The sequence below is a fragment of the Mchenga conophoros genome, linkage group LG13 (genome assembly GCF_057382185.1).
Source record: "Mchenga conophoros isolate Kocher_MC1m ecotype Shallow Benthic linkage group LG13, M_conophoros_male_GT1.1, whole genome shotgun sequence".
Taxonomy (NCBI): Eukaryota; Metazoa; Chordata; class Actinopteri; order Cichliformes; family Cichlidae; genus Mchenga; species Mchenga conophoros.
Genome location: NC_140538.1, coordinates 32997002 through 33017760, shown reverse-complemented (window position 1 = coordinate 33017760; position 20759 = coordinate 32997002). Strand labels below are relative to the sequence as shown.

General features: G+C 41.3%; 1 protein-coding gene across 5 annotated transcripts in view; it reads left to right on the top strand.

The window, feature by feature from the left end:
- The first annotated feature begins 754 nt into the window (after positions 1–754).
- Positions 755–20759, top strand: part of ubr2 (ubiquitin protein ligase E3 component n-recognin 2) — a 60035-nt gene continuing 40030 nt past the window's right edge. For all 5 annotated transcript variants that reach the window (XM_085243052.1, XM_085243050.1, XM_085243051.1 and 2 more), the window contains exons 1-4: positions 755–867; positions 11931–12199; positions 12275–12353; positions 14032–14145. In XM_085243052.1, coding sequence (XP_085099178.1) covers positions 787–867; positions 11931–12199; positions 12275–12353; positions 14032–14145 — 543 coding nt within the window. In that variant the 5' untranslated portion in view covers positions 755–786. The remainder of the gene's footprint in view (positions 868–11930; positions 12200–12274; positions 12354–14031; positions 14146–20759) is intronic.

Below are 20759 nucleotides of genomic sequence, written 5' to 3'. Positions count from 1 at the left end.
TCTTTTAATCTGCGAGTTAAAACCAGTGCAGGTGGTGGAAGACAGAAGGACTCTGGCCAAAATAACATCACTGATGGACAGAGTCTCCCACCCTATGCATGTAAATGTTGTTGAACTGCAGAGCTCCTTCAGTGACAGACTGCTGCATCCTAGATGCATGAAGGAGCGTTTCCGCAGGTCCTTCCTCCCTGCAGCTGTCAGACTGTACAATCAGAACTGCTCCCAACAAACATAGATGTTTACATCAATGCTGTAACTGCAATAATTTAATCAACCGATTCGCACTACAACCTGGTTTTCCTCTTACCTGTAGTTATTTTTATTTAATTTTATAACTGTACAGTACTCTGTTTATAGTAACCATTGTCCATGTGTAAATATGTAAGAAAAATTGTGTATGTTTCTGTTCTGTGTACTGTTTGTTTGTATATGTGTCTTTCTGGCTGCTGTTACAACCAAATTTCCCCTTGTGGGACAATTAAAGGATTATTCTATTCTATTCTACTCACATATGTATACATATACACTGTTTTTTATTTTATTCTATTTATTTGATTATTTATTTATTTTCCGCCTTCGTTGTATTGGTTTCTCTTCTTACTTTAGCACCTTTGTGGTTCAGCTACCCAATTTCGCTGTCCAAGAAACTGCACAATGACAATAAAAAGCTCTAAGTCTCTATTCTAAAAACAAACACCGGAAAAAACAACATTGGCCACGCCCCCCATTCTGGTCATTTCCAGTTCCAGGTTCTTCCTGCTCCAGCACCGAGCAGAGGGAGGAAAGATGGCGGCGACCGAGGCTGACAGAGATCCGTCCGCTTTATGCTCGGAGTTCCTGGATTTCTCCGCCAAAGACACCGCGTCGGTAAGTGGCTCCAGGAGCCTTGAGCCCCGCGGACGCTGCGCAGCGTGTCCCGGTGTGTGGCCGAGCTCCGGCCGCTGCTGTCCGCGCGGGTCAGCGATCCGTGGTTGTTTTCATGCTAATGCTAATGGTAACCCTAAAGCGCTACAACTGTGTGTTCACGCCTGTTAGTAACGCTGATTAAGCTGTTAACCCTTTAATGAGACGGTCCTGAGCGCCTGTTTAACGTCAGAATCACCTGGTTGCAGAAGGTCACCTGACCTGAGTACACACAGGTGAACTTGCCTGTGCAATTGTGAGAGAACAGCTGGAGCAGGTGAGCATCTCGGGTGTGTTTGACAGCTGATGGATAGATACATGAGGTTCAGGTAACGGGGTGGAACAGGTCCTGAGAACGCTTAGACCGCTGCACAGGTACGTCTCACATTTAAGTATGTTTCTTTTTCCTACCTACAGCAGGTTGTTTACCTGACTGATCACCTGATTGATCAGGCCTTACAAAGTGTACCCTGACAAATTCTCCTGATGGAGGATCGTTACCTTTACCGCTGATTCTGAGACTCACCTTTATTTTGTCCTGCTGGCTGAACATAGTTGTGCCGCTCTATAAGAACACTACACCTGTGTGTACCTGCTGACCTCATCAACCCAGCAGGTAGTGTAATCACCAGGTGGGCTAAAACTTTGCAGAGGCTGGAGCGGAAATACAAATTTTAATCTAATGAAACACTCAGAAGATCATCAGGTTCTCTGATCGATCAGGCTGCTCACACAGCTCTCAGGACACGGACAGTTTCCAGTCTGACGCAGCAAAGTGTTTGAAATGTGCGCACCTACACACACACACACACACACACACACACACACACAGCCTCACTGCTGCTCTGTCAGCAGCAGCTGTGTTACAGTCAGTCTGAGTTTAACTCTTCATGTTGCTCTAATATTTCAGTCTTAGGCTCTGTTCACACTGCAGGCGAAGGTGCATCAAATACAGCTTTTTTGACCCTATGTGACCCATCTATCCGATCATGGTGTGACAGTGTGAACGGCACAAATCCAATATTTTCAAATCCGATCTGGGTCACTTTCGTATGTGGTACTGAATCCAATACATATCTGATGTTTTAGAAAGCGACTGCTATTTGAATGGTCATGTTGCATTAAATCCGTCTTTTAGAATAGAATAGAATAGAATTCAACTTTATTGTCATTGCACATGCACAGGTACAGGGCAACGAAATACTTGTGTCAAGCCAGCCTCCAATTCGAGACTTGCAGTCAAGCCAGCCTCCAGTTTGTTTTACGTTCCCTGTGTATTCAAAGTATTACGGGAATGGATGTGGAAACCGGATTTCAAAATAAAAGCCAACTTCGAGTGAATTAACAGATATGTTAAGAACATAATAACATATAATTTAGGCTTTTTTTTTTTTTAATTTTTTTTTTTACAAACTCTAATGTTAGATCTATATGACACAGCCTTGTACCCTAATTGTGCCCTGTCACTATCAAGGCCATCTTATTTTGGATTTCAAAGTAAAAGCCCTGTGAATCTTCATTTTTGAACTACTCTTTCAATGACTTAATAATGCTCTTAAAAGCAAAAGTCGTATTTCCAAATACTATTTGAACTTTATATCAACACTTTCCAACCACAGTCTTTTTCACAGTGATACCATATCAATATCAAGTCATTCTGATTTTGCTCTCAAAAATAAAAGCCTTTTCAAATTGTCCATAATTGACCTAACTTTCAGTGATTTCAAAATGCTCTAAAAAGGAAAATTCCTGTTTCCACAGGGTAATTCCACCTTAGATCAACAGTATACAGCCCCACAGTGATACCATATCAATATCAAGTCATTCTGATTATGCCTTCCAAAATAAAAGACTTTTTAAATTGTCCATAATTGACCTAACTTTCAGTGATTTCAAAATGCTCTAAAAATGAAAATTCCTGTTTCCACAGTGTAATTCCACTTTAGAGCAACAGTATACAACCTCACGATGTTACCATGTCAATTTCAAGTCAGTCTGATTTTGCCTTTCAAAATAAAAGCTTTTTCAATTTGCCCATATATGACTTACTCTTGGAGCGAATTCAAAATGCTCTAAGATGGAAAATTGCTGTTTCCACAGCATAATTCCACTTTAGATCAATAGTATCCAACCCCACAGTGATACCATATCAATATCAAATCAGTCTGATGTTGCCTTCCAAAATAAGACTTTTCAAATTGCCGATATACGACCTACTCTTTTAAAGAATTCAGAACGCTCTAAAAATGAAAATTGCTCTTTCCACAGGATAATTCCACTTTAGATCAACAGTATCCAACCCGACAGTAAAACCATGTAAATTTCATGTTGGTCTGATTTCGCCTATATGTATATCCATATGTGATATACTCTTTCAATTATTTCAGAATGTTTTAAAAATGAAAATTGCTGTTTCCACGGGATAATTTCACTCAAGATCAACAGTGCACACTATCACGGTGATATCAAGTCAATTTGCCTTTCAAAGTAATGGTCCATTGAAATTGTCCATGTATGACCCACTCTTTCACTGACTTCAGAATCCCATTAAAAGCAAAGTTGCTGTTTCCACAAGATCATTTCACTCTACATTGACAGTATACAACCCCACAGTTTTATCACGTCAGTATCGGAATTATAATTGTTCATTTGGTACTTTTAATAATTAAACGCGGATGCTGTTAACAGGAAAATTACTGTTTCCACTAAGTAATTGGAGTTCATGCAAACCATACACAACCTCTACAGTGGTAACATCTCAATCTCGTTTTGCATTTCAGAGTACAAGCCTTTTGACTTTGTTTATAGGAGATTCTCTTTCCACAACTTCAGAATGGCATTAAATGGAAAGTTCCAGCTTCTATGAATTAATACCAGTTTGTGCCAACACATATCATTGTATATAATCTAACAGTGGAGTTGGTGACCATACTTTTCGGTGACATTAGAATGCTGTTAAATAGGAAAATCCCTGTTCCCATGCAATAATTTTTCCTCTAAATCAATAATATACTCCCTCAAAGTTGTACACTGTGAAAATCAAGTCTTTCTTGTTTTGGATTTAAAAATAATCGCCCTGGAAATGGTTTGCAAGTTGTTTTGTAATTTCTTTATATAGAATGACATCTTTCCACAGACTTGAAATATGAACGTACCATCAATTACAACTTACTGGCGATTTCAGCTTCCTTTTACATCTTCATGATTCGAATTCTGTCATAATCAATTGAGTCTGATTTTGCTTTTCAAAATGAAAACCCAATATGTGTTGAAACAGAAATTTTCATTTTTAAAACATTCTGAAATAATTGAAAGAGTATATCACATATGGACAAATTCGACGGGCCATTAATTTGAAAGGCGAAATCAGATCAACATGAAATTTACATGGTTTTACTGTCGGGTTGGATACTGTTGATCTGGAATGGAATTATGCTGTGGAAACAGCAATTTTCCATCTTAGAGCATTTTGAATTCGCTCCAAGAGTAAGTCATATATGGGCAAATTGAAAAAGCTTTTATTTTGAAAAGCAAAATCAGACTGACTTGAAATTGACATGGTAACATCGTGAGGTTGTATACGGTTGACCTAAAGTGGAATTACCCTGTGGAAACAGAAATTTTCCATTTTAGAGCATTTTGAAATCACTGAAAGTTAGGTAAATTATGGGCATTTTCAACAGGCCTTTATTTTGGAAGGCATAATCAGAATTACTTGAAATTAATATGGTAACATCGTGAGGTTGTATACGGTTGACCTAAAGTGAAATTATCCTGTGGAAACAGCAATTTTCATTTTTAGAGCATTTTGAAATCTTTAAAATAGTGGGTCGTATCTTGGCAATTTGAAAAGTCTTTTATTTTGGAAGGCAAAATCAGAATGACTTGATATTGATATGGTATCACTGTGGGGTTGTATACTGTTGATCTAACATGGATTCATCCTGTGGAAATAGCAAAATTCTGTTTAAGACCATTTTGAAATCGTTAAAAAAGTAGGTCGTATATGCTCAATTTGAAAGGGCTTTTATTTTTGAGAGCATAATCAGAATGACTTGATATTGATATGGTATCACTGTGGGGCTGTATACTGTTGATCTAAGGTGGAATTACCCTGTGGAAACAGGAATTTTCCTTTTTAGAGCATTTTGAAATCACTGAAAGTTAGGTCAATTATGGACAATTTGAAAAGGCTTTTATTTTTGAGAGCAAAATCAGAATGACTTGATATTGATATGGTATCACTGTGAAAAAGACTGTGGTTGGAAAGTGTTGATATAAAGTTCAAATAGTATTTGGAAATACGACTTTTGCTTTTAAGAGCATTATTAAGTCATTGAAAGAGTAGTTCAAAAATGAAGATTCACAGGGCTTTTACTTTGAAATCCAAAATAAGATGGCCTTGATAGTGACAGGGCACAATTAGGGTACAAGGCTGTGTCATATAGATCTAACATTAGAGTTTGTGTAAAAAAAAAAAAAAAAAAAAAAGCCTAAATTATATGTTATGTTCTTAACATATCTGTTAATTCACTCGAAGTTGGCTTTTATTTTGAAATCCGGTTTCCACATCCATTCCCATAATACTTTGAATACACAGGGAACGTAAAACAAACTGGAGGCTGGCTTGACTGCGAGTCTCGAATTGGAGGCTGGCTTGACACCAGTACCACAATGCAGTTTGCATCCATCCAGAAGTGCTTTAGTGATATAGATATATTACAATATATATTAGCAATAGTATAGATATGTAGGTATATTACAGAAATGGGTCTATTATGGTATGTTATAATGTACACGGTATGAAGTATGTTGTGAATATTCGTACTGTAATGTACAGGCTGTAGTGAGTACAAGCTATGTACAGGCTATGAACAGGATATAACTATGAAAAACTATACAGAATATGAAATAAATAACTTTACAGAAATCTGAGATATACAGCTATACAGAAGTGGGAACTATGCAAGTTGTAAACAGTTGTAGAATTAAAAATTATCGAATGTACAGAATGATTATTTACACAGAGCTATACAGTAGTGCAGTTAAGATAAGTGAGGGTGTGGATAGTTTCTACAGAGGCTATATAAAGTGCTAGTGGTTGTGAGTGGTGGTTCAGTCCATGTTATTATTGTGTGTTTGAGGGTACAGTTGTCCATTGTGGGTGTGTGTGTGTATGTTCAGTCCAGTTCAGGAGTCTGACAGCTGTGGGGAAGAAGCTGTTCCGGTACCTGGTGCCCTCTGGGAGGCTCCTGTAGCGCCTCCCAGAGGGCAGGAGGGTGAAGAGTCCATGTGATGGGTGACTGGGGTCTTTGATGATTTTCCCAGCCCTTTTCAGACACCGCTTCCTATAGATGTCTTTTATGGCAGGAAGTTGTGCTCCGGCGATGCGCTGGGCAGTTTTCACGACCCTCTGCAACGCCTTCCGGTCCGAGGCAGAGCAGTTCCCGTACCAGACTGTTATACAGTTGGTCAGGATGCTCTCGATGGTGCAACGATAGAAGTTCACCAGGATGTCTGAGGACAGGTGGTTCTTCCTCAGAGTCCTCAAGAAGAAGAGGCGCTGGTGAGCCTTCTTGACCAGCTTGGAGCAGTTGGTCGTCCAGGTGAGATCCTCGGAGATGTGGACTCCCAGGAACTTGAAGCTGCTCACACGCTCCACAGCCGTCCCCTTAATGTGGATGGGTGGATGTGGGTCAGCATTCCTCCTGTAGTCCACGATGAGCTCCTTGGTCTTCTCGGTGTTAAGCAGCAGGTTGTTTCTGTCGCACCACTCAGCCAGACGATCCACCTCCTCCCTGTAGGCGGCCTCATCGTTGTCACTGATGAGGCCAATCACCGTGGTGTCATCTGCAAACTTAATGATGGTGTTGGAACCATCAGCAGGTCTGCAGTCGTGGGTGAAGAGGGAGTAGAGGAAAGGGCTCATCACACAGCCTTGTGGTACACCGGTGTTCATCGTGATTGTAGATGAACAGTGGTTATCCAGCCGGACATGTTGGGGGCGGTTGGTCAGGAAGTCCAGTAACCATTTGCAGATGAGGGAACTGATGCCCAGGTCTGTCAGTTTCCTGATGAGTTGTGAGGGGTGGATTGTATTGAATGCTGAACTGAAGTCTATAAACAGCATTCTGGCGTAGGTGTTGTTGTTGTCCAGGTGTGAGAGGACAGAGTGCAGTGCGATGGAGACTGCATCCTCTGTGCTCCTGTTCTGGCGGTATGTGAATTGGTGGGGGTCCAGGGTGGGGGGGAGACAGGATTTGAAGTGTGCTAGGACCAGCTGCTCTAAGCACTTAGTGATGATGGGGGTGAGTGCTACTGGGCGGTAGTCATTGAGGCAAGATGGGTTGGAGTTTTTGGGTATCGGGACGATGGAGGTGGATTTGAAGCAGGCCGGTACCACAGCGTGGGCCAAGGACAGGTTGAATATGTCTGTGAGCACTCCTGCAAGCTCCCCAGAACACGCTCTGAGAACACGCCCGGGGATGCCATCAGGACCTGCAGCCTTGTGGACATTGATCCTGCTCAGCACCGCTCCTACATCGGTGGGGGAGAGAGTCAGAGGTTGGTGGTCTGGCGTCATGTCTGCTTTGGTTGTGGTTGTGGGGTTCCCTCGCTCAAAACGAGCATAAAAGTTGTTGAGCTCGTTGAGGAAGGAGACATCAGAGGATGCGGGGGAGGGTTTGGTGGTCCTGTAGTCTGTAATGGTCTGGAGTCCTTGCCACATTCGTCGGGGGTTGGAGTTGGAGAAGTGTTCTTCTACCTTCTTTTTGTAATGGTGTTTGGCTTTTTTGATGCCCTTCTTTAGATTAGCCCTGGCTGTGCTGTAGGCGTGTGCATCTCCTGACCTAAAGGCAGTGTTGCGGGCCTTCAGGAGGAGACGAACATCCCAGTTCATCCAAGGCTTCTGGTTGGGGTACATGGTGATCCGTTTCTGGGAGGTGACACTATCTGTGGTTTCGGAGATGTAATCCAGTACAGATGTACTGGTCCAGGTCTGTGTGGGTGAACATATTCCAGTCTGTGTTTTTAAATCTGTCCTGGAGCACTGCGTCTGTCCCCTCTGGCCACACTTTAATTGTCCTCACAGCAGGTTTCACACGTTGGATGAGTGGTGAATACCGAGGTGTGAGGAACAGGGAGAGATGGTTACGTCGCTGACACAAGACAGACGCCAATTATCAGCGCCGGAGAAGACATCGTGAACGCTTCCTGGGCATCCAGTGAAACTGTTGGGAAGACAATGTTGGAGAAACATGAACATTTTATTTGTACTGTATATTCTGCAGATTCTGACAGAAATCTGCAGCTATCCTTTGAAGCACCGCTCCTCTAAAACAGCAATAAGGATCATTATTAGGCCAAATGTAGATAACAAAATAACTTTATAACTTAAAGCAAAATTGGGAAACGTAAAGCCCGAAACAGTCAAACAACACTGGTTGCTCTGGGTCTAAACAGAGCGTGTTGTGTGTGACGTCTTCTGTTGCGCATGCGGGCCACTTTGAGGGTTCACACTAGATCGGAATTGAGCATTAAGACCTGCAGTGTGAACGTAGCCTTAGTTTCTAAAGTCAGCTGTTTTGCTGTCACTACACTTGAATCCAGGTTTGATTGGTTCAATGCTGAGAGCCCCGCCCCTTTCATATGAACACATAAAGCACTTTGAGTAGAAAAGCACTATGTAAGAACCAGTCCATTTACAATTTACCAAACTAGTCACAATCGTTGACGGCTAATTCAATAGTCGACGCGTCGTTTGAATCTTTGTAAAATCCTGAAAGACGCAGGCATAAGTAGGTTTTAAGAGTGTAATAACGAACTGAAACAGAAGATGGCAGCAATGAATCTACGAGAATGCCAGCTGCCGTTAAACCCGAAGAAGAAGAAGGAACCTCCGGTCCAAATTCAGGGGCCACATCCTTCGGAGGCCGCATTTGTAGGCTGATTACGTTACAGCGACGTGACGAAGACTGTCCAAATTCAAAGACTGCTGCAAATGCATCCTCCTTTTCCCCAGGATCCCAGGATTCATAGCGCGGCTCAGACAATTCAAGTTTCCAACAATGGCGGCCGCTGCTTAGCTTTAATAGTACACTTATTACTCTTTCTGGGTCACAAAATAAACTTTTAACTCCTGGCACATCATTTTCAGATCACCACAGTCTTTCGCTACTTAGTTAAACATGATATATAAGTCACTTAGATAACCTAAAAATGTTATTGTTTGACTTTTTTCAGTGTTTTGTTTGTGAGTAAATCGGTTTGCCTGAGATTAAAGTTATTAGATTAGATAAAATAAAACGTTATTAATCCATCGAGTGGGTTCCTCCTTTGTTTTCACACAGCTGAATAAATGTCAAACGGAAAACTGATTAAACAGTAGTGTGAGACGGCCGAGAGTTTACTCCAGTGTCCTGTTATATTTTAGATAGCAAGGAGCAGACGGCTGAGTTTATTAAACTCCACCAAGACAATCTGGAAATTTTATTAAAAGTTTAATAAACTATCATCTGCTCTTTATTGTTAGTTAGCACCTTAAACACTTCACGCTGTCAGCTAATGATAGTTATATAAGAGCAGATGCATGCTGGTTGTAATCAGCTGTACAATTTATGTCTAATGGATGCATGATCTGACCAGTCGACTATTAAAATAATCGTTTGTGACAGCCCTAATGTCAGCGTTTACTGGTTGTTTGCTGGTTTGTAGCTCAGTGTTTACTGGTTGTTTGCTGGTTTGGAGCTCAGTGTTTACTGGTTGTTAGCTGGTTTGGAGCTCAGTGTTTACTGGTTGTTAGCTGGTTTGGAGCTCAGTGTTTACTGGTTGTTCGCTGGTTTGCAGCTCAGTGTTTACTGGTTGTTCGCTGGTTTGCAGCTCAGTGTTTACTGGTTGTTCGCTGGTTTGTACAGGCAGTGCAGAATTATTAGGCAAGTTGTATTTTTGAGGAATAATGTTATTATTGAACAACAACCATGTTCTCAATGAACCCAAAAAACTCATTAATATCAAAGCTGAATGTTTCTGGAAGTAGTTCTTAGTTTGTTTTTAGTTTTAGCTGTTTTAGGGGGATATCTGTGTGTGCAGGTGACTATTACTGTGCATAATTATTAGGCAACTTAACAAAAAACAAATATATACCCATTTCAATTATTTATTTTTACCAGTGACACCAATATAACATCTCCACATTCACAAATATACATTTCTGACATTCAAAAACAAAACAAAAACAAACCAGCGACCAATATAGCCACCTTTCTTTGCAAGGACACTCAAAAGCCTGCCATCCATGGATTCTGTCAGTGTTTTGATCTGTTCACCATCAACATTGCGTGCAGCAGCAACCACAGCCTCCCAGACACTGTTCAGAGAGGTGTACTGTTTTCCCTCCTTGTAAATCTCACATTTGATGATGGACCACAGGTTCTCAATGGGGTTCAGATCAGGTGAACAAGGAGGCCATGTCATTAGTTTTTCTTCTTTTATACCCTTTCTTGCCAGCCACGCTGTGGAGTACTTGGACGTGTGTGATGGAGCATTGTCCTGCATGAAAATCATGTTTTTCTTGAAGGATGCAGACTTCTTCCTGTACCACTGCTTGAAGAAGGTGTCTTCCAGAAACTGGCAGTAGGACTGGGAGTTGAGCTTGACTCCATCCTCAACCCGAAAAGGCCCCACAAGCTCATCTTTGATGATACCAGCCCAAACCAGTACTCCACCTCCACCTTGCTGGCGTCTGAGTGGGACTGGAGCTCTCTGCCCTTTACCAATCCAGCCACGGGCCCATCCATCTGGCCCATCAAGACTCACTCTCATTTCATCAGTCCATAAAACCTTAGAAAAACCAGTCTTGAGATATTTCTTGGCCCAGTCTTGACGTTTCAGCTTGTGTGTCTTGTTCAGTGGTGGTCGTCTTTCAGCCTTTCTTACCTTGGCCATGTCTCTGAGTATTGCACACCTTGTGCTTTTGGGCACTCCAGTGATGTTGCAGCTCTGAAATATGGCCAAACTGGTGGCAAGTGGCATCTTGGCAGCTGCACGCTTGACTTTTCTCAGTTCATGGGCAGTTATTTTGCGCCTTGGTTTTTCCACACGCTTCTTGCGACCCTGTTGACTATTTTGAATGAAACTCTTGATTGTTCGATGATCACGCTTCAGAAGCTTTGCAATTTTGAGACTGCTGCATCCCTCTGCAAGATATCTCACTATTTTTGACTTTTCTGAGCCTGTCAAGTCCTTCTTTTGACCCATTTTGCCAAAGGAAAGGACGTTGCCTAATAATTATGCACACCTGATATAGGGTGTTGATGTCATTAGACCACACCCCTTCTCATTACAGAGATGCACATCACCTAATATGCTTAATTGGTAGTAGGCTTTCGAGCCTATACAGCTTGGAGTAGGACAACATGCATGAAGAGGATGAAGTGGACAAAATACTCATTTGCCTAATAATTCTGCACTCCCTGTATGTCAGTGTTTACTGGTTGTTAGATGGTTTGTATGTCAGCGTTTACTGGTCCTTAGCTGGTTTGTAGCTCAGTGTCTACTGGTTGTTTGCTGCTTTGTAGGTCTGTGTCGGCCTTTTGTCTGTATGCTGTCCCCTGGTAACCAGGTCAGTGTGTTATTCTGACTGAGTGGCTGTGACAGTCTGAGCTGATTATCAGTGACCTGCAGCTCCTATTTCCTGTCAGCGAGCAGAGCCACCGATCTCCATCTGTCACTCTGTTTTTGTTACTTGTATTACATTTAAGCAACACTTCAAAAACCTTCACCATTACTCACCTGTCAGTGCACGCCACAGTGCCACAATTTGAAATTGTTGCACACAGGTGTGAATTTGTACACACCTGTGTGCTGCAGGTGTCTGTTGTGAACAATGAGCTCGAGTTTATTAAAGAATAACTGAAGCTGATGTTTTTTCGTGCTATGTTTGCCAGAGCACTCACAGTCGTACTGTTTAACCACTGTTCATTAAAGCATGTGTGAGCCGTCACTGATCTCCACCTCTTCCTCCATCTCAGCGGTGGCTCGCAGCTGCCGACCTGCAGCAGGAAGTGTGCCGTCACCTGGCCATATACGTACCCAGAATCTTTTGCTTGGGGCTGAGCAGCAGTGACAGAGAGGAGCAGAGGGAGGAGCTCGCTTGTCAGCTCCTCCTCCTTGCACCACTGGAGTGGCTCCTTCTGGGGGAGGAGCCAGCAGGTGGCCTGGCGCTGCTGCAGGAGAACAACCAACCATCAGCGCTTTGCGGGCACGTGTTTAAGGTGGGAGAGCCCACCTACTCCTGCAGGTAGGAGACGCACGTCCACAGGTGACACATGCAACACAGGTGACTCATTTTAAGTGATGATCTGTGTGTGTGCAGGGAATGTGCGGCCGACCCGACATGTGTCCTCTGCATGAAGTGTTTCTTGGGCAGCGTTCATAAAGAGCATCGATACAGGGTAAGCGCGCGCGCGCGCGCACACACACACACACACACACACACACACACACACACACACACACACACACACACACACACACAGAGAGTTTGGTCATCATGGGTATATGGCGTCCTCTGTTATTCAGTGGACATCACAGTCTATGTGTTGGAAGACAGCGGTTAAGGTTTTTAAGAAGTTACTGATATTTACAAAGTTTTAAAAGGATAAAATAGTTAAAGAGGTTTAAAATAAAGGAGGAGGTCAGTTTAAGAGAACACGCCGAGCAATAATCCAGTAACTCAGGTATTCTTGCTCAAGTGCTGCAGATGGAACAGAGAAGAGGAGGAAGACCATCTCGGACTTGATCATCATCAGCTGGATGTGTCTGACCTCAGATCTACAGAAAATAAACTGCTTAAATACGTGAAAGGGACACTTTAAAAGAAACAAACGTCAGATCTCAGATGTAAAACAAAATCCTTATCCTGGATAGCTGTACTGATATTACTTGGGTAATGTGTTGGGAAAGAAAAGAAGCCACATCGTTTGATAGACAGAAAAATGACCAACCCTCCCGATATGCCCGATGGGGATTTTTCGTTTTTATGGGCCAATGTCTTTTTTTTTTTTTTTTTTTTTTTGTTCGTTTTTGTAACGGTATAAACAATGAAAGGGGGTGGATTGGCCAACTGGTCATGATCGACTCTGGGCTGGACTAATTACAGCCGAGGAGGTCGGCTGCGCCCTCCCTCTGAAAGCAGTCTTATTACCGAATATTACTGAGGTGAAAAGGAAGCGATTTGTCCTGGACTTCAGCTAGAATGAAACAAAGACACAAAGCTGGACTTATTCCTCCCACTCCTGTTGCTACTTCAATCATGAAACTGATCAAATTGGCTTTGGTGCTGCAAGTCCCCTCTCTCTTGTTTGTTTATTGCCCATAAAGCATAAAGATTTTGACTCAGTCTGCACTCCAGATGGGTTAATTGTTAATCGCGTTAGTCGTGATGACTGTGCATTAACGCTGACAGCACTAAAAAAAATATAAAGTCGGGATGAAAGAGGTAAATTTGGGATGAAAGAGGTAAACCTAAGGATGTAACCAAAGCGGTGTGCCACTTGTGCAGACGTAAAGTGCGAGCAGAGTACTCAAACACGACTAACTTGTATGAGCATCTCCGTGTCCACCGTCCGGCTGAGTATGCGGCTATCACCAGCTTCTGCAGCTCCATCATTTGGGCATACTCTGAGGAGGGGGCATTTGCTCTCAGATGAAAGAGGGTGCTGTTAAAACAGCGGTATTAATTTTTATTTTCCTGTAATACCCGGTGGGCCGGTCTCTAGTCAAAATGCCTGGGCTGATTTTTTTTTTTTTTTTTTTTTTTTTTTTTTTTTTTGTCCCAGTCCAGCCCTGCCTTGCGAACGGCTGAATTCAAAGAAACCCCCAAAAATCTAAATGAAAAAATGATCCTAGGCTAGTCCATTTTGCTGAAATTTAATTGGAGCAACTAAAAATGATACTCAGTTATTTGTAGGTCTGATTCTGACTGTTTGGTTTAAGACAATCAGACCACCAGCACATCTGCTGGTGGTCTGATTGTAGCTCTGGCAGCTCTCATCCTGTTCGTCCCTAAACAAATGAGCAGAGAACTTTTCTGGGTTTTTTGTGTGTGTGTGTGTGTGCGCACGCGTGCAGATGACAACGTCCGGAGGAGGTGGTTTCTGTGACTGTGGAGACTCTGAAGCCTGGAAGACCGGCCCTTACTGCCAGAAACACACACCGGGAGATGGCAACCAGGACACCGAAGAGGTCAGACTGATGTCTCTCTGTGACTCTCTATTCAATTCAATTCAATTTTATTTATATAGTGCCAAATCACAACAACAGTCACCTCAAGGTGCTTTATATTGTAAGGTAGACCCTACAATAATACATTCAGAGAAAAACCCAACAATCATATCCCAGATAGCAAGGAAACATTGAAACAATGTTGAGTCAATATCAGGCTGTGTCATTGAATCAACGTTGAAGTGTGACGTTGACCTAACGTCACTCTTGCACCCTTTTTTAACGTTGAAACAACGTCAGGTTTTGATGTTGAATCAATGTTGAAACCTGACGTTGATTCAACGTTATATTTTCTAATACTGCTGACATTGAAACAATGTCAGATTCTGATATTGAAACACTGTTGAGCTATGGTGTTGATTTTCCACCTCTTTCGCACAGTTGCTTTTTATTAAAACAACAGTTAAATCATGACTGGAAATCTACCTTTCTTTATAGGTATTTTAACCAATACTAAACTACTGCATGTTTCCATCAATACTTCAACCACCTAAACACATAATTGTACTTATTCCTTAAATTGGACACCCTTTATAAAAAAAACCCAAATGTCTCACAATGTATCATGTCAATATTAATATCCTAAAATAAGAAAGCATTGCATGTGATGTAACAGAGAAAAAAAATAAACAAAAAAAGGTCAATAGGCATGTTTCGTTTGCTAAATACTTTATTAAAAGACAGTTTCCTATTTACGTTTATATGATTCACAGAAGTTTGTAATTTTTTGCATGATGTGCGTCCTGCACCACCCAAACGATCCGGGGCGTATCGGAGCCATTTCTGCACTGCTTGTGCAAAGACAAACTCGGACATAGAGTTTGCCCCTAACTGCTGCGTCAGGCTCCAATCAAGGCAAAGCATCTCACCTATAGACACATTTTAAGAGATGGAATTAGCGTGTCTCATGTCTTAAATGTGTATGCAAGTGCTTGTGTGTTTAATCAACAGGCCATTGTTATGTATTTAAATCACATCTGACAGCTATTACACTTTATAGTTACAAAGTGTACATAACCTTTATATACTTACCATTGCCTTATTTGCCTCTTGTGATTGAAGAGCTGGCTCTGCATTGTTTAGCTCCTCAATGTTGTGCAAGGGCAAATCCAGAGGCAGTACCCCAGCATCTACCGATTCATTGCAGCCGGTATTGCGGATGGCTCTGACCTCCTCACGGAGTTCGTTAACAGCTCTCGTCAGGTCTGACAGAAAAAGATAATTTTTTTTTTAAGTATTTAAGAATACAGACAACTTGTCAAACGTTTCCTTGTGTCACACACAGATATGTACAAAGACACTAGACAGTATTTTATTACCTGGTATTTTCACTCGAGGGGCCCGGGGAAACCATTTTTTTGTGGGCTGCTCATCTGCTAAAGAAAAAAAGTTGAAAACGGTCATAAGTAATTACAAATGTGCTTTTGGAATATTTTTTCCTAAAGTTACAGTTTGATTTATAACAACACACACAGGAAACGGAGATGTGCAAGAAGGTACAGTACACAAGGAATTTTTGAAGTGCACAAGTGTACACGGCTTTGCATTTATAAAAAGTTTACAAGCTTCCACTTTTTGGACTATATTATGTGGTGATATTGCAGTATGCAAGCACCACAGATATGTATAAAAGACAAGATCATAAATTCTGAGCAATCAAAGATATGTTTGTGAAATAAAAAAAGTTTTGCTTGTTCTTTCTTTTATGACTGGTCTGAGTTTCAGCTTCGGACTGAAGGTCAGACGTATCACAGTGTTCACTTAGATATTTCTGAAGACTGCGTTCTGCTTCGTGAAATGTGTCTGGAAGTACAAACACAATGTATGGCCAGACATAAATTAGGACACGAAAAACTTGTTATTGTTACATTTATACAACACCAATCCAGATGATACCCACCATGGCTTATTAGAAGTCGGACTGGTGCATAGGTGAGCCATGTTGCACCAGGATGAACTCTCCTCTTTACTGCGTCGTGGATCCTGAATGTGTCTCACGGAGGATATGGAGGCCATGACAATTTCTTCCCATTTATCCATGATCTAGGGACTATTTCTGTACCACCAGTGCTAAACTGCACAATGCACCAGTCTTTCATTTTTATCTTTTTTTTAATTTGGAGTCCTTTTTTGCCCTGTCTAGGATAAACAGGAAACAGATAATTACAATATATTTCATAGTCACTACAAAACTTGATCTATTGATTGAACTAAATAATAAATAATAGCTTAAAATGTATATAGGCAACAATTACAAGCAAACCCGTATATGTAAGCATTTAAACACTGAAGATAATAAAATTAACAGTATTTTGTCTAAGTCTGCCATTGTAGGAATTCATGGCACCGAGACAAAAACTTGGCGCACAGTGTGGCGTCAAAATAGGCGCACACCTTTGACGCTGCGTTTTCTCCGTCTTCCTCGTCCACACGTAAATGCTAAACGCAGTTTACGTGTGGACAAAAGGTGCAAACGCAAGTTAGGTGAGCGTGCAGCGTAAAGTTAGGTAAGCGTGCAACGTAAAGTTTGAATTGAGTGCGAATCGAAGCGGGTGCTCACCAATCATTAAAAGTAACAAAGTCATTGAACACATTTATACAGTTGCCTTTACGTTTATCAATCATATATCACAGATTTACAATTTTTTGTAGTACTATGCTAAAAAGCAACTACAGAGTGAAAGTCTGGGTCAAGCGCCGAGGCGAAGCAAGAACAAAGGAACCCTCGAAGCGTTAAAGCTAGCTTTGTAAGGGAATATAACGGAAAAGTATGAAACGAAAATGTTTTCTTTGTTGATAGACTTTGTTTGCAGTGCAATTTATTTGTTGCCGGATTGTAAGATGAAAGTAGACACAATTTCGGGCTCCCACATTTTATCCGAAACTTTACATTAACAAGTTTGTTTTGTTTTTTTTTTTTTACTGTTATTCAAATGCAACCGTGGAAATAACGAATAGAACAAAAGTCATTCATTCTTACCTTATACTAATCGTGGTGCAGGCCAGTGCAGTGCATGAACTGATGCCTTCTCCGGTCAATTCCGCTGAGAGTAAATCTAATGTCCCGCTCTACTGTACAAGACAATGGTTACCTGGAGGGATGTACCAATGTGATAGGGGTGCTGCGGAATAGTCCAAGTGGTAGCAGCTTTAATTTCCCGCTCAACCATAAATCGATGGTTTTTCAACGTGATTGTTGTCACCTTGTCAACTATAAATAGATCAACAATCAACGATGACAGAACAACAGTGAATCAATGTTATTTCAATGTCAGTGTAAGGTTTCATCAGTATTTCAATGTTGTTTCAACATTGGTTTTGTGTTGACATTTCAATCCTGATGATTCTGATGGTTCAGATGGAAAATCAACATCTGTTCAATGTATCCTTGCTATCTGGGATGACCCCCTATGAGCAAGCACTTTGGCGACAGTGAGTCCAGCCTGGAAGTAATAAATGCATGAACTAGTTTTTCAGCATCACTCTGAGACAGGATATTTCTAACTTTAGAGATGTTGCGCAAATGGAAGAAAGCAGTCTTACATATTTGTTTAATATGTGCGTTGAAGGACATGTCCTGGTCAAAAATGACTCCAAGGTTCCTCACAGCGTTACTGGAGGCCAAGGTAATGCCATCCAGAGTAAGAATCTGCTTAGAGACCATATTTCTAAGATTTTCAGGGCCGAGTACAATAACCTCAGTTTGATCTGAATGAAGAAGCAGAAAGTTAGCGGCCATCCAGGTCTTTATGTCTTTAAGACATTCCTGCAGTTTAACTAATTGGTGTGTGTTATCTGGCTTCATGGACAGATAGAGCTGGGTGTCATCTGCATAGCAGTGTAAATGTATGCTATGTCTTCTAATGATGCTGCCTAAGGGAAGCATGTATAATGTAAACAGAATTGGTCCTAGCACTGAACCCTGTGGAACTCCATAATTAACCTCAGTGTGTGAAGAGGACTCTCCATTTACATGCACAAACTGGAGTCTATTAGATAGATATGATACAAACCACTGCAGCACAGTACCTGTAATACCTACAGCATGTTCTAATTGCTCTAATAGGATATTATGGTCGACAGTATCGAACGCTGCACTGAGGTCTAGCAGGACAAGCACAGAGATGAGTCCACTGTCAGAGGCCATAAGAAGATCATTTGTAACTAGGGCTGTGCGATATGACTAAAATCTCATATCCTGATATAAGACATCTATCGTCCGAAAACGATATAAATCACAAAAATGTAACATTTTCTGTAAATTCTGTGAATCTCGGGCAGCTCGTCTTGCGTGAAGTGTTTCCAGCTGCGCGTCATGTTGCTGGAGTCGAGTGTTTTATCCGATGCATGAAACGATACATTTTTAGACATAAGTTGTAACGGCCGCCGTTTTCTTTGTAAGTATTTATTACACGGCGTGCTATGGGGAAAAGCCTGTTCTAACGTTTGAGTCTAAGGTTTAATTTTAGCATCTGGCGGCTCTTTTTTAATTCTCATCCGTAAACAATCTGCTCTTTCACGTGATTCAGTTTATTTTGAAAAGTCTCAACAAGATCTTGAGCTTTATTGTGAAAGGTTTATGTGGAACATAAACAAACGGACACGGATGCTGTTACCGTCGTTGTTGTTAACCACAACGCATAAAAACAGGCACTTGTCCGTCCGTAGTGTGGTTATATTAAATATAAGAGAAAGAGAGAACTTTAAGAAATTAATATAGTGACCATCAAAATGGTGAAAAAATATTGCCGTAAACAGTTTATTTTGCGACACCACGAAACAAATGATAGCATAAAATGAAACGATAGATGTTTTTATATCGTCATCCGATATATATCGTTATATCGAACAGCCCTATTTGTAACCTTCACTAAAGCTGTTTCTGTGCTGTGATGAGCTCTGAAACCTGACTGAAACTCTTCAAATAAACCATTCCTCTGCAGATGATCTGTTAGCTGTTTGACAACCACTCTTTCAAGGATGTTTGATATAAAGGAAGGTTGGAGATTGGCCTATAATTAGCTAAGACTGCTGGGTCTAGAGATGCTTTTTGAGTAAAGGTTTAACTACAGCCAGCTTGAAGGCCTGTGGTACATAGCCGATCATTAGAGATAGGTTGATCATATTCAAGATCGAAGAATTAATTAATAGCAGGACTTCTTTGAGCAGTTTTGTAGGAATGGGGTCTAAAAGACACGTTGATGGTTTGGAGGAAGTAATTATTGAAGTTAACTCAGAAAGATCAATTAGAGAAAAAGAGTCTAACTTAACATCAATGGTACTAAGAGTAGCTGTAGATAATATTACATCTGTGGGATGATTATTGGTAATTTTTTCTCTAATGATAAAAATTTTATTTGTGGGGGACTTCTGGTGAGCGCTCCAAGATGGCGGATTAACTTTTTGTCCGCTCCTGATCATAAGTGAGGAAAACTCCACAAACTTGATACAATAAACGTATTCATACTGACGATGATATACAATGCGTGGAGGCAGATGTAAAAAGACACAGGTAGCTCCAAAAGTTACGGAGAGGCAAAAGACACCTTACGCGACGGCGACGGAGCTAGCATGAAGAGGAGCACGGAGCAAAGTGAGGAAAACGAGCTAACAATGGCTAAAGCAATGCAAAATTTGAGCGATAACATCCGAGAGATGAGGAAAGAAATCAAAGAAGATCTGAATAACCTAAAGGCTGAGATGAATCAGAAGCTACAAGATGCCATCGTGGATATTCTTAATCACGCCACTAGGCTAACTGAAGCAGAACAACATGTGAACGAATTTGAGACAGTGAATGTGGACCTGAGAGATGCGCTAATTCACTGTCTGGACCAGCAGAAAACTCTCCAGACCAAAGTCACGGACCTGGAAGAAAGATCGCGCCGCAACAACCTCCGTATATACGGAATTAAGGAAGGTGCTGAGGAGAATGATATGATGGCATTCATTAACAACTTCATAAAGAAAGAACTTGCCCTTTCCGAAGATGAGTTGCAGATTCAGCGTGCTCACCGATCACTGGGACCAAAGACATAGCGATTGCAAGGTCTATTGTGGTTAATTTCCAGAGGTATGACATAAAAGACAAAATCCTGAGAGCAGCTTGGGCTAAGAAAATTTCTTATGAGGGCAAAACTATCACTTTTACACACGACTTACCGACTGAGATTAACAACAAGCTCAAAGAATAGAAGGACATTAAGAAGATCCTCAAAGAACAAAAAATTTGTTTCCAGACACCATACCCAGCTAAAATGAGAATTCATATGAAGAAGCGGGGTTACGCTGTGGAGATGCCACGCTGCGGGGACGTCAACTGGGAACAGGTTCTCACCCGAAGCGCACACTGGGAGAAAATGGATAGCTCACACTCCGAACGTGTCCGCGGAAGGCTTCGTGGATTTCTCAGACAATAAGTATTAACTATCTTGTGTTAAGCCTCACTGGACTAAGCGGCTAAAATACCTGTTTTGGCTCTGTAAGTACTGTTTCCTAATCTCAGTTTAATATAATAGAGGAAGAGGTGTTTACCTTTCTATTACATCTTATTTAAGATTTATAAAGAAATACCT